The sequence below is a fragment of the Saccostrea echinata genome, unplaced genomic scaffold (assembly GCF_033153115.1).
Source record: "Saccostrea echinata isolate AGI-Se365-2 ecotype Australia unplaced genomic scaffold, CSIRO_AGI_Sech_v1 ptg000027l, whole genome shotgun sequence".
Classification (NCBI taxonomy): Eukaryota; Metazoa; Mollusca; class Bivalvia; order Ostreida; family Ostreidae; genus Saccostrea; species Saccostrea echinata.
In genome coordinates, this window is record NW_026889776.1 from 10,104,266 (window position 1) to 10,119,603 (window position 15,338).

At 32.4% G+C, this 15,338-nt stretch overlaps 1 protein-coding gene across 1 annotated transcript; it reads right to left on the bottom strand.

Moving 5' to 3' along the window:
• Positions 1-351: 351 nt before the first annotated feature.
• Positions 352-6,382, bottom strand: LOC133193184 (ficolin-2-like). The gene is made up of 4 exons (XM_061329153.1): positions 6,227-6,382; positions 5,647-5,743; positions 3,188-3,352; positions 352-667 (listed from the first exon to the last, which is right to left on the bottom strand). The coding sequence occupies exons 1-4, from the start codon at positions 6,380-6,382 to the stop codon at positions 438-440; spliced, it is 648 nt and encodes a 215-aa protein (XP_061185137.1). The 3' UTR covers positions 352-437.
• Positions 6,383-15,338: the final 8,956 nt, after the last annotated feature.

Here is a 15,338-nt window from a genome sequence, read left to right on the forward strand (position 1 = left end):
CCAGTTCCTCTCGACCAGGACTATTTCCCGAGGCGAATACTGTTTCATGATGTGCAATAACATTAAAATTAATCAGGAAACAGTTCAAAATGCCTAATTACAATTTATAACTGTTAATATAGTTTTTTCAGAATATAACTTTGGGAAATACATCCCAACAATTTACAATAATTTACAATACATAGTAGGTTAGGTAATAATAAATTTTCTTTTCGTTTCTATCAAAAGCGTCACACAAAATGTTAATACATATGCATTTTATTCTTCCAATGAACCTAATAGTTCATTGACATATTATTATGCAATATATGTATATTAGCATAGAAAGTATTTTATGTTATTTTATTCCTTTATAAAGAGCATACATTTTTAATCAAAACAAATAGACTTGATATGAGAGTGATACAATATCTTGTCATTATAGTCGCAAAAATGTACTATTTGTTTCTTCTGGTCATCATTTGTGATGAAGCAAAGTCTGTGCCAGATCGTATTGCTCCACTCCAAGGATTCAGCCATTTACTTGACCCATACACTCCATTTAAGTAGGCTGAGTGACATTTTTTAAACCACCAACCACCCTCTGTATAATCACGGAAACAACGTATTGGGGGAGAGTGATCCGGGGTCTTAAACGTTTGATTATTGATAGATTCCGTACTGTGTCCTACAATGACATAAATGGATTAGGATGACAACTGAAAGTAACAATTATTGCACCATTTTTTTAAGAAGAATATTTCGGATTTTAAAATTTTAATTTGTGCTTTTGTCCAAAAAAATTATCGAAAACATCTTGATATTTCATGTAAAGTTTATTTTATGCAAGTAATTATATTGTACTTAATGCTAACTTTCAAAATTTTATGGAGAATTTCAAGGATTCATTCCCCTTTTAAAATCATCCGAAATATTTTTAAAAAAGAAAATGGTGCAATAATTGATTAGACAGAAAGCACAAATAAATAAATTGACAACAATAACATTTGTCATATCGTTAAAAAATGGGGTATTATCATATGGCTTTTTTAAGCCATTCAAGCAAAGAGTAATAAAGGAAATTTTTAATTAGGTAAATGAGTTATTTTGGTTCATAGGAAAAAGTGTATGGAACGGTTTATTTAAAAAATTTTAACTCTAAAAATTATAATCATCCGATAGACAAATACAAATATTATTTAATTCAATAGCAAGAAAAATTAGAAGAAGTTTTTTTTTTTTTTTTTTTTTTTTTTTTTTTTTTAAAAAAAAAAAAGGGATCCACATAGTTTCACTGGAAATTGACTCATCATCCCTAACACGTCATCTATAAATACATAAATACAGTTATCACGGCTGCAATTATGAAGAATCAGTATTTGTCAAGGCAACCATTTTAGTCAATATGCCAGAAAAATCTCATCATGTCGAGTTAGTTATCTAAACAAAATATGATCATAGCTTATCTTGACTAGACTAGAGAGAAGTTGGCATATCTTGATAAAACCAGCAAGTTTTCTTGACTTGACGAGAGAGTTCTCTCGAATTGACGCGATATCTTATGTAGACAAAATTTATAAGGATAGTATGGTGGCATATTTATGCCATCCAGTAAGTAATCTTGACTTGACGAGATAGTAATCTTGACTGGACGCAATATCTTACGTTGACAAAAATTATTTATCTTGGTGACATAAATAAGCCACCATAGGATAGCATTAATATGCAACCATAAGTTATCTATCATAAAACATCCATTGATTTATCGAGAACCTTCAGTAGGCTCCCATCGAATACTGAGACGCAGCCGAGGATAAAAAGGCCTTGACACAATTGCATTGTTAAGAATTAAAATTCCCATGTTTATTAATAAATTACTTGCATATGGCGTTAATGTCTTAAAGCTTATTCGATACGCAAAAACATGTTCTACGTACGAACAATTTCTAAAAAGATGCAAGCTATTGACAAACAAGTTGACGAATCTAGGATATCAACAGTCCCGTTTAAAGTCATCATTTCGCAAGTTCTATGGTCTTATCAGTGACCTTATTAGAAACTACAATATATCATTAAGTCGAATGCTGACTGAAGTTTTTCAGATCAATTGTTAGAACATTATTTTCACACTGAATTGTCTATGGATTTTTCAGTTTGCCCGATCATGACGAGGAGCACACGGCGGATATGACTGATCTGCAAAGGATGCTTACTCCTCCATGGTAGTTTATCCCACCTCTACTTTTTTCAAAGGTCCGTGTTTGCTTTGCCTCCGATTTGTATTGTTTAAATTGACTTTTGAGCTTGAATACTGATCGTTATCTCCACATTTCATTCAGTTTAATGAATTAAACCTAATGAATATTCTAAGAATTGAATGACAAATGTTATTCTTCTTTACACCTCGTCAAACATCTATATTAGTACAGTAAAACTCGCTTATAGCGAAGTCCTGGGGACCTGTGAAAGTACAGTAAAACTCGGTTATAGCGAAGTCCTGGGGACCTGTGAAATTACTTTGCTATATCCGTAATTCGTTATATCCGTATAAGGAATCCATAAAATTTATATAGCTGGGGATCCAAGAAAACTTCGTTATATCCGTGAATTCGCAATATCCGTGTTCGTACTAAACGAGTTTTACTGTAAACAGAACATGAACATTATTATTGTTAATGTTTACGTTTAACCGGGTTATTATTTCAATACATTTGCTGTTCAATTTGTTTACTCTGCACTCATCACTGAGCACGGACTAACAGTACTGGAGAGTTACTTTTGGTGTCTCACACTTCTATTCTGAATTTTCTGGATTACAGTTTTAAATATTTTTTTATGTAATGAAAAACAATCTTTCTTCTTTTCTTAAGTATTACAGATAAAATTTACTTTTTGAAAGTGCCAGGATAGTAGTCCTGATATTATACTGAAATTATAGAAACTGTGAACTTCAAATCTGTGTCCAAGCCTCTTTAAATTGTATTTGAGGGGCAAGTTTCAAGTAGTAAAATTTTTATTGTTACCGTGAACTACTTGCTATATTTATTTTGTTACAATAATTGGTAAGCGCCATAAGAACACAATAGCAGCTTGGGTAATTGATGTTAAAATAATTTTAAAAAAGACTGAAGTTTCTTTAGATATCCAACAGTAATTACAATTTCAGAATTGCCCTGATTTCTACAGATTGATCAATATAACTCATCACCTGCCGTTCCGTTGGTAAAAGGTCCCAGACGTAACCTATAATCATCACCAGCGCCAGTGATCCGGAAGCCTGAGTAATATTGGAAGTAATGGCGTCCATTTCTATGTTGTAATTTAACGTACAGGGAAGATGAGTTCGACGTCAATGCATTTAATGCATCATTTCCTAGAAGGAAAAAAATATAGACGATATAAGAGAGAGAGAGAGAGAGAGAGAGAGAGAGAGAGAGAGTTATAAGGGTTTATGTGTAGTCTCGTCCTTAAATTGTCTTTCAATAGTACTCTCTCTTTGATTACTCAAAAGAAGGTGTTTCCTGTGAATTTCCTGTGAATTTACATCACAATTCGAAATACCAAAGGAGAAAAAGAATCCTGTATAAAGACTCTGCTACAAACAAAATGGATGCATGGTCTGGTAGTTATGTTTGGTTAAAAATGATGCAAATAATCAAATAATTCCGAAAATAGATTCTCTATATGTTCTTAATTCTCAATATTTGCCGCAAAGGTTCCTCATAAATTTATACATGTGTTCACTTTATAGAGCATGATTCTAGAAACGAAAAAAGTTTGATCAATCAAATCATGATTCTAGTTACAGTTCTCTGACAAACATCGCCCTACATGTAAAACAACTTAATATTCATCTTAGATTTAATGTTACATATCACTTTTAAAGGTGAGAATAATTACAAGACTTAATGTTTTCCCGCAAAAAGAAACGTTTGTTAACCAGGAAAATAAACATCCTTTTCAAAATTACTATAAAGAATCAATTTGAAGTCCATGAGAAAAACAAGTAGAAACCTCTGACAGCATGGATGTGAAGTTTGTTTTTTTTAAACTTGAATATATTTGTTAGTATGCATCGTTGTCTTTGCAAAAACCAGAAAAATCATATTTTGATCGTGCATTGAATGCAGCTCTTCATATGTTCGAACACACAGTTACATGTGTGCTTGTTAAAAAATAATACGAATTAAGCATTTTCAATGGTACATATTTCTAAGCAAAACAAGATATGTTCTGAGTTTTACACATAACTTGACATCTTATAATGCATTCTGCCATTTCAATAATATAATTCTTTTTCCAGAAATACCAAGTAATATAGACATCTAAAGACATCTCTTTTAATTCTGTCTAAATAGTATTTTGTATAAAAAGATTTTTACATACCTTCACAAAACACAAAGTAATATATTATTCGACAATTTAAAAAAAATAGAAGTGAAATAATCTATAAAAATTTTGCCTTCTTTGTACTTTTTTGTAATTCTTTGAACTTGCATAAATTTACAGCATTTTAAAATTGCAACAATAAAGCAATAGAATTGATGAAAATAGTGCTCTTACGACCCTCTAAAGTTAAAAAATGTGACTGATAGCTGCTGGTTTTCTATAAGGATTTTCAAGGCCGGTCCTGAAAGGTAACTTAAACTTACAATACATAACGTATAATAATGGTCTGGTTGTAAAAACTGTCAGCAATTATATATTTATTTAGTATTTTCACTGTTTTGAATTAATCAGTCCAGACTTCAGCTACATCCATATTAAAGATATCTATAAAGCTGTTTTGTTTTCATTATGAAATTTTAGAAGTTAATGTTAATAAACAAATCACAGTTGAGAAGATACATTTCTTCGTAAATTCGAGGGGGGTGGGGCTGGTGGGGGGATTGGTGGACGAACTCATTAACGCTACTTGAATAGCTTACATTTACATTTACGTATACTCTCTAATAGAAAAATACCATACATAGTCTAGTATATAGTAAACTAAAATTAACTATAGTCTACTATAGTTACCTATGGTAAACTATAATAAATCAAAGTTTCAAAATTATTTTATACGGTAGCCATCTATACTTCCCCTTCTTTTAGTATGACCAATTGTTTTCTGCAGGAAAAAATATCTTCCCGTTCATATTAACCCTCCACTGATATACAAGTATTGTATATAATTCTTAAAGAAATACTTGAGGGCAAAGGAATTCCTTTTACACGCAAAATCAGCTAATTAATTATCTTTTAAAAATGCGTATTTTTAAAAGAGAAAGCGTTTTATATCCTGTCGGCTGAATGACTCTCACAACCTTGATATACATAAGCCTCTTATAAACTTGATGGAAAAAAAAACTGTTAATTTTCTAAGTCTATCATTATCCTTAAATTTCATTTGTATTATACCATGCATATATAATTGTAATTTTTCACTCGTGAGAATTAAAGTCTAAATCTTGAATGTACGTATCTCAAAAAATATTGCTCATGATATTGGTTTATAACCATATCCAGCGAGGAGGGGATGACTTATCATAATCCAACTGATTTTGTGGCTAAAAAAGGAAGATCCTAAATATTCCTATTTATTCTCACGTAAAACTATCATCTTCTATTCTGACACCACCCTTCCCTGGGCGGTCATTATTTGTATATATAGAAAAAATAACTTACCTAACCAATATTCAGTTGAGGCATTCCCGAAACCATGACGATATTCCGCCCAGTTCCTGGAGAACGACACAGATCCATCAATCCGCTTTTGAAAAACCTGCAAAAAATTTTATATTTACTGTATGATATTCTCTGTACATTTATGTGTAAACTATAAAGTATTTTAGTCTTGACTCCAAATAACATTTTTGCTGTATTTAGCAAAACGGCAGCAATGCTTCTTTTCTAACTATGTTGGAAAATTTTGTCAAACGTTTAATTGCAAATGAAATAAGTGGAAAAATTTAACAGTGATTGATCTTTGAAAAAACCTACGAACAACACAATTTAAAAAAAAAAAAATAATTTGCAAAAAATATTAAGACTTTTGATTGAAGGATACAACCTCAGCATTTATTGATATCTTACATAAGTAGATGCCGCGCAATCATAAATGTTCAAAATATATCAGCTTAGCTTAAATCACCCATCAATGATTAAGCTGTCTGTAACCTTTTATTATCTTTACATGTTACTGTAGAAAATAAATCAATTTTATACAAACAAAATTAATATTTGGAAATAGTGAAAATTTACATACCGTCCACCCGCCTCCCATGGTGTACATATCACACAGAACTTCTTTGTAGGTTTCATTTCTCCATGGATAAATCCTGTAGATAACCGTTATCCTACTCCCCTTCTCCATAATTTCCAAACAGTCAACAAGTAATGCTAAAGTGTTACCATAAAACATCGTTATAAATGTACAGTAAAACACGCTTATAACGAAGTTCTAGGGAAGGGCGATTTTATTTCTTCATAAACGTATTTGATATGTGCTTAAAACCCACAGTGAATGAAAATCACGTCGCTAATAGCGTCAATTCATTATAAGCGTGTTCGCTATGAGCTACTTTACTAAACAAACATTAAATAACACACACACACACACACACACACACACACACACACACACATATATATATATATGAGTAATAATGAACACTGATTTTAGTGCACAGGAACCAAGATACCCATCCAACCAGTTTTCATAATTTTCCGCCATTGCAGTCAAAGAATTTTCGCATATTATGTTACCATGCGTTTCTTTTTCCTTTCAGTATACATATATACATACATATTCTTCTCAGATGTTGAGGCTAGTCGTGGTGATCGTTCAAAATACTTTTTCATGTTAAAAAGATATCTACGATTAACATGATTCATGTTTAATCGTAAACGTTGCATAAGATTGTATTGAATCATGGCTACTTATGGTCAATACGGATCAGGACAGCTTGGAGCGGGTAATGGTCAAATTTTTTTTTTTAACCCATCAAAATCTTTCTACAATCAACACGATCTCAGTCACATTCTTAACAGCCCAGATCAGTGTTTTGTCGATGAACTTCATCCATCCCTCCTGAGTTGCCTTTTGACTAAGGTCTAACAGTCTAAACTTCTCTTTTACATTTTATAGAGATGTGTCGGATATTCCGCTGGTTTACTACATGTTTCATTAGGATTATTTTTGGTCTCTATTGGCTTTTCCAAGCATGATTCATGATTTGATAAAAGTGCGCTGCTCCGTCAAATCACGAGACGTCATTTTTGTCGTTGATTTCGTAGGGGTTACATCGGAAAAAATTACATTATTTCTGTTAGTACTTCAAATATTACGCCTGAAATCTAAATACTTAATAATAAAACAATAAAAAGAAATTTTAGAGAAAATTGATGAATAATATCGTGAAATATGGAAAATAAATGAATAAAATTTTGCATACCGCATGTTTGTTTTTCAACATTTTTCCCGTGCTCCGTATATCACCATCAGCAGTATCAAAACGGCAATAATTTTATGAGATATTAAATAAAATCAAAAAATTGTACCAAGAATTTATTGGAATTTTTAAGAAATATGTTCCTGTGAAATTTCAATTCTATATGACGTCTATAAGAGTAAATGATAGCAGAGTCCGCATAATTTTTGAACGGCCCTCGTATTATTATTTTTTTTTTCATTTACTGATTCACCCAGGCATAACCAACCACAATTGATTTCCTAAAATTTGAAAACAAAGCAGATAAACACTATTCTTGATGCAAGAACACTTTTTCATAGATGGAAGTGGACAACTTAGAATTTTGTATCTTTTACTAGGTAAATGATCATCTCTACCTGTATTCGTTTGGATGCAATTATATTGTCTTTTAATTACAACATCTTCCGACTCAAGCTATTTTGCCCCGAAGCATGGTTGGAGTATTAACAAACACAACTCATGACAAAAGAATAGACTCTATTTCAAAAAGAGGGAGATTTTGGACAAAAAGACAGAGCAAAATTAAATTTAAACATGAGGCACAGATTGTAAAGTCTTTCTTTACACCTTTGCACGTTTAAAAATGATATTGAAATTCGAAACATCAGTAAGTTACAAATACATGTACGGTTGTTCTAGCCGAATGAAATTATAAGTTGCGAATTAAGGCATAAAAAACCCTGTTACAAATAGTGTTCTCAATTATTCATCATGCTAAGTTTACTCATGAAGATCACATGTTATTAACTTAAAATTACAAGATTTTAATAAGTGATTTCGACTCTTGCCTTCTTTGCAGAAATCTCCACCCCATCCTTGGAAGCAGCCTTTCGGACACGTGCCAGTAACGAAATCACATGCTTTGCCATCACTACAATGTCCACAAGTTTCACTGCATCTCTCTCCAAACTTTCCGGAGGGACATTCTTTTGAGAAAAAAATAGTCATTTGATATGTGTAATAAGCTCCATAAAAATAAAGGTCTATTAATATATCATTGTTACAACGCGAAATGTAATAACAATGCAAAATGTAATAAACTGGGATTATTATATTTTGCGTTGTTACATTTTGCGTCGAGATCAACGCAGAATGTAATAGCGCCAAATGTAACAACACTATATTTGGATTATTATATTTTGCGTTATTACATTTTGCGTTTTGATTAAAGCAAAATGTAATAAGGCTCTTTTTGGTTGTTACATTTTGTGTTACTTAATTTTTGCGTTGAGGACAACGCAAAATGTATTAAAACTAAATGTAATAAAACAAAATATAATATTTTTTCTATTGTGTTCAACGCTAAACATCATAAAATTTATTTAAACATAACATTACAATGGGGAAACTCGCTTTACTAAATAGACAGACAGCCTATGAGGTACAGCTTTTACGGACATTACTTAATTTAATTGTAAATTCTTTCTAACTCTGTTTCTGAATACATATAAAACATTAACTTAACTTTGATTGACATGTCTATTTATAAATCAGTCTGTATTATATATCCATCACTGACATTCTTAATTACCAAGGATTAACCATGAGTCCATTAAAAGCTCTTGATATGCATGAACTCCGTGCATGTGTACACTGGTAAGCAAACTAGGAGTGTATGTGTGTGTTTGGCAACGAGAAGCGGGGATGGGGGTTAATTCGTTTGTTGATCATTGTATTTTTATGCACATGCAAAAACTATCTATTTTATTATTGGAGAGAGAGAGAGAGAGAGAGAGAGAGAGAGAGAGAGAGAGAGTTTAGCTGGTCTGTAATGCACGTGATTTGTAAAACAGTATGAAATCTTGATTGTCAAATAACCATCTTCCCGCTATATTTACACCCGCCAGTAAAAGTAAATAGATTTATTTTCTAAATTTCATGCACATGCCTTTCAAAAAGCAAAAGCAATCTAATACACTGATAAACGAAACCCCCCAATACACACACACACACACACACACACACACACACACACACACACACACACACACATCCTTCCTTATGCATACACACACACGTGCACACGCACTTTTTTAATTTGCAACACCTATGACTTGAATATCAACTGATTATAAAGGGATTATGAAATCGATATATGATGAAATCGGATCAATAGTAAGAATTAGCATGTATTTATTATTCATTTTCTTTGTATTTTCTTTCCGTTTATTTTCTTTATCAACTATTCAGTTGAAAATTTTGCGTTGTTGCATTTTTGCTTTATCTCGACGCAAAATGTAAGAACAAAATGTAATAATCCCAAAATCGTATTATTATATTTTGCATTGATCTTGACACAAAATGTAATGATCCTAAAAAGTCTGTTTTTACATTATGCGTTATTACATTCTGCGTCGATAACGACGCAAAATGTAATAACCAAAATGCAATAATCCCGATTTATAACATTTTGCGTTGTTATTAAATTTCGCGTTGTAACATATCATATTTAATTAATATTGTGTTACAGAAATATTTTCATTAGAATGTTCCGTGTCAAAAGAACGATTGGTTCGCATGGATTATGATAGGAAACTCCTTTATACAAAGCAACAAAGGGAAATCAATTTTTAACGGCCCTTTAGAAATTGCTAAAATGTCGCGCATTATCTGTAAATGTACGAATGTAGAGGATGTCTTTATATATAAATTAGTAATTTTTGTTAACTTGAAGTAAAATACCAAGAATGTCTCATAGTCGTGGTAAATTAAACTCCTGGAAAAAATTGTTATTCGCAAGATGTAATTATCTAACAACAAATTGTATTCACGTTACATCTTACGTTCAGTACATATTACTCCAGTCCACCCATTTGAACAGCCAAATCTACAAGTACCATACACAAAATCACATGGCAAATCATCTTTGCAGTGTCCACAGTCAAGGCTGCAATTTCTTCCAAACTTTCCTGGAGTACACGCTTAAAAAGGAAAATAATAATTAACACTTGTATGCAAGGCACTGAATTTAACAGTGCCTACGTCAAACTAAAGTTTAAGTTCACCAACAAATTTACCCATAGCTTGCAAACTATGATAATGAAGGTGAATGAAGTTTAAGGCTTTAAAAAATATTTTTTCACTATCCATTATTTTAAGGTATTGCAGCAAAAACTGATTATAATTATATATTGATGTATACATTCAAGGGCTGTCCATAAAATTCGTGGACAATGAATATTTTTTGGCAAAATGAATGGTCCTAGATATACTTTTTGAATCCATAATACTTATTAGGAAAATCCAAATTAGAATTGTTTGGTTTTGGCTGTTTGAACTTAACATTTTTGTAAAATTCTCAGTCTTTAACGGTTGCAGATTGTGCCTAACGCCCTGGGTTAAAATACCATGACCTTTGAAATAAAGCTTTCAGATTAAAATGATTATCTTCTTCATAAAACACTTTATAAAAATCAAATGTGTTTCAAATAAAGCGGCTCTCGTCATTTTCTGATATCTCTAGAATCGCTTATTGGATATATAGTGAAAATATTTATATCATACCGACAGGGCCATTTTATGGTGTTAGTGAACCTAGCTCTTTAATTTTAAATTAAGTTAGTAATGCTTGATTAAAGGAATTCGATTCTTCAAAAATGTATTAATTTTTGTACAATTATGTGGATATAAACGTCAACTTTTTACAAGACTGTTTCTAAGACTACAAATAAACTTGTACATATTGAGATGCTTAAATGAAAATTGTTGCACGGAAAGATTTCAATTTTAAGCTTTTTTAAAGACTTTTAAAATTAAATAATAGTTTTATGAGTTAAAATTCCAGGCTGAGGAGGGATATCCTTAACAAATTCAGGTATGTCATCAAGAATTTTATTTATTAGTGTCTTTTTGGGCATCTCTATAGATGGGCTTGCTGAGATTTTCAGGTCATGGGAGCGCAGACTTACGACATGTGTAAAGGTAAACTGGAATACTTTGAGGGATTAAAAATATTAAGAAACTTCTTTACGTGCTTTTCTTATTTTTAGATGATAACTTGCATTACTTATTGAACGACCCTTGTATGTGTGTCTGTAAATTAACAAGCCAATTTCAAGTAACAAATTCAGTTACATTCTGTGGAAAAAATTCCTCTTACTTGCTACTTTGATTATATTTTATTAGAGATATACTTAGATGTTTAGATTTTAGTTTTCTATTTCTGTTCAAAAAAATTACAAAATAAAATCAATTTTACAGGGAAAGGAGAGTATAAATCAAAGCAGAACAATGCTTGACTATTGGCTTAAACGTGTTAAATATGCTAGCAAGTTACCTGTCGGATATTGTATGATGTTATCTTTTCGGCTTTCACGGAAATCCCTCAGTAACATATTGTTCACCTTTTGATTCTCTTGGATTTCACTAACTGTTTTATTGACTGCATTTAAAAACAAGAGGCCCATGGGCCACAACGCTCACCTGAGTAACTTTGGCCTTGCTGTTTTTCACCCGATTTCCCCCTTGTAATACCTATTGTGGCCCCGCCCTACCCCAGGGGTCATGATTTGAACAATTTAGAATCTACACTACCCCAGGATGCTTCCACATAAGTTTCAGCTTTTCTGGCCCAGTGGTTCTTGAGAAGAAGATTTTTAAAGATATTTTCTACATATTTCAATGTAAAACTTGGATTCCCTATTGTGGCCCCGCCCTACCCCCGGGGGTCATGATTTTTACAATTTAGAATCTACACTACCCCAGGATGCTTCCACATAAGTTTCAGCTTTTCTGGCCCAGTGGTTCTTGAGAAGAAGATTTTTAAAGATTTTTTCTACATATTTCAATGTAAAACTTGGATTCCCTGTTGTGGCCCCGCCCTACCCCCGGGGGTCATGATTTGAACAATTTAGAATCTACACTATCCCAGGATGCTTCCACATAAGTTTCAGCTTTTCTGGCCCAGTGGTTCTTGAGAAGAAGATTTTTAAAGATTTTTTTCTACATTTTTCAATGTAAAACTTGGATTCCCTATTGTGGCCCCGCCCTACCCCCGGGGGTCATGATTTTTACAATTTAGAATCTACACTACCCCAGGATGCTTCCACATAAGTTTCAGCTTTTCTGGCCCAGTGGTTCTTGAGAAGAAGATTTTTTAATGACCCCACCCTATTTTTGTCTTTTCTTGATTATCTCCCCTTGGAAGGGGGCTTGGCCCTTTATTTTAACAATTTAAACTCCCCTTCACCCAAGGATGCTTTGTACCAAGTTTGGTTAAAATTGGCCCAGTGGTTCTTGAGAAGAAGTTGAAAATGTGACAAGTTTACAGACGGACGGACGGACAGACAGACGGACGGACGACGGACAACGGGTGATCAGAAAAGCTCACTTGAGCTTTCAGCTCAGGTGAGCTAAAAATTCCAAAATGCTTTCAACTACCTGTAAACGTGCATCACAATCAATCGCTTTCAATTTAAGTTCAGCAAGGAACATCGCAGTGTTTTTTGTCTCTTCCATAGACGTATTCTTATTTATTTTCAAAACCTCGTTCATTGCATTTAACTTTTGACTGAGATTAAAGTTTTTGATCTCCAAGTCCTCTTCCCTGCTTTCCAACGTCTGTAAATTCTCTATCGCCTCTTTAAGTCTTTCTTTCACACTTTGTGCACTGTCTCTGTTGTCTATGACATCCATTACAAGCTTTTGAATTTTCTGCACCTTGAAAACCGAACAAGACTTTCTTGATTTAATATTTCCCGTAAAACACTGAACTTTTTTCCGAATGTAGTACTAGGCATCATGGCTGTCCTCTCCACGGAACTTTTATCTGATGTAGATGACTTACCTAACGTTCCATAGACAAATAAAAGTAAATATATTACTTTTTTAAGCTCCATAGCCGCAGGAAGGTTCATCCTCCAGCTCAAGAAACTCTTTCTTTGACTGGCAAAGTCGGTTGCTTATATTATAAGAAAAAAACGGCTTTTCCTGTGCGTCACATACAATTTTAGATGTCTGTGGAAACCTGCCACCCACTCAAACAGAAATAATCAACATTCTTAAAACTTAAATCATTTTCAAAATTTGTTTTTAAATTTACACATCATTGCAATTACAGAAGGCAGTGACAATAATAATTCAACTTGAGAACTGGGGTACTTTTTCTTGGGAAAAATGATATTCAATCATACAAGGAAATACTGTATGAAATATCCACTAATAAATTATCTTTATTTTATTTCTCAATGTAATCATTGGGTCAGTAAATGCGGAATCTCATGTTATATGTCAATAATAAATATTTATGACATTTCGTATCTTTTTTAAAACATTTTGATTCCATCGCTGTATATATATATATATATATATATATATATATATATATATATATATATATATATATATATATATATATATATATATATATATATATATATATATATATATATATCACAACACCGAAATAAACTCTACAGGTTTCATTTTCAATCTTCAGGAGTTTGACAACATATTGCTTAGTTACACATAAATACAAAATCAATATTCTTACAGTGACGTCAAAAAGCGCTAATGTGAATTTACGCATTAGTAAAGTTGATTATGACGTCATGACATAACGTAAGAAATTTAATACGGGAAATTAAATTTTCCATACAAATAATACAGATATAAATTGCGGGAAAAAGTATATATCTGATACAAAATATAACAAGAAAACATTGATGTAACCATCAATTGTCGCCCGGGAAATAAATAAAGTAAACAATGAAAATGAGTCTTGATCATCAAACCGCTTCGATATGTGTGAAAAAGGCATGCGTCTAAATGATGGAGACGATAGTCGAGAATATTTTGAAAACCTATAGTCGGATGAAAATCGAACAAAAACGATACCCTTTTAAACTTTATCAATTCCTCAAGTAAATGTTGGCTGCATAAAATATAAATTGAAACCAGACACATGCATCACCTATTTTCAAAAAATGTCTATCACTTTAAGAATATAAAACACGAACTGTGTAAAGTACGTTTTTATGCGATAAGTAAAATTCGATGTTCTAAAAAAAGGGACCTGTCGTTTTTCGATTGTAAATGATAAGCAACTTTATATATTAAATATGAAAAACTTATATATTTTTACAGATCGATTCACTTTATGGAAGTAAATATATTGTGTATCTCGTAATTTATAAAGGGAAAGAACATTCTGATTAACAATCTTTTTAATGTTTAGAAAACCTTTAATTCTGAATAACTTCTCCCACCTCAATCCCCATATACCAACACTTAAACTTGTATGTATAGAGCAGCCCGGTCCTCCGGGCTGCAATTATGTAGCATTTAAAACAGGTTTATATCTGTTAATAAAAAGTTTTTCTTTGGTTTCACGTTCTTTTTCTGTGGTATCCCTTCGAAACTTGTAAAAGGGAAAAACGGTAAAATTGGAACTTTTCTTGGCACAGTTTCTAACATGGTCACTGACGGGGGTACATCGGTATTTTGGTTCCCTAATTTGCTGTCGGTGTACGGTCATTCTGTGTCTTAAGGTGTCTCCTGTCTGACCGATATAATTTTCACCGCAACCGGCGCAGGTAATCACATAAATAAGATTGGAACTAGTGCACGACATGGAGGTTTTAATATTAAATTTACTTCCGGTTTTGAAATGAAATGTAGATCCTTCTGTCAGGTATGGACATGTACTGCATCTGGAATTGTTGCATTTATTGATGATGGCTGGTTCATGGCTGTTACTGGAAAAAGATGCTTTGGTAAGGATAGATTTAAGAGAAGGGCTTTGTCGCTTGCTTTTGATAACCTGTGAAGTATCTAATATTTTCTTCATGTCTGGGTCATCTTCTAAGATAGGCAGGTTATTTCTTATTATGTTGAAAATTTCCGGATTTCTGGGATTGTGCGTTGAAACGTATGGTATAACTTTAT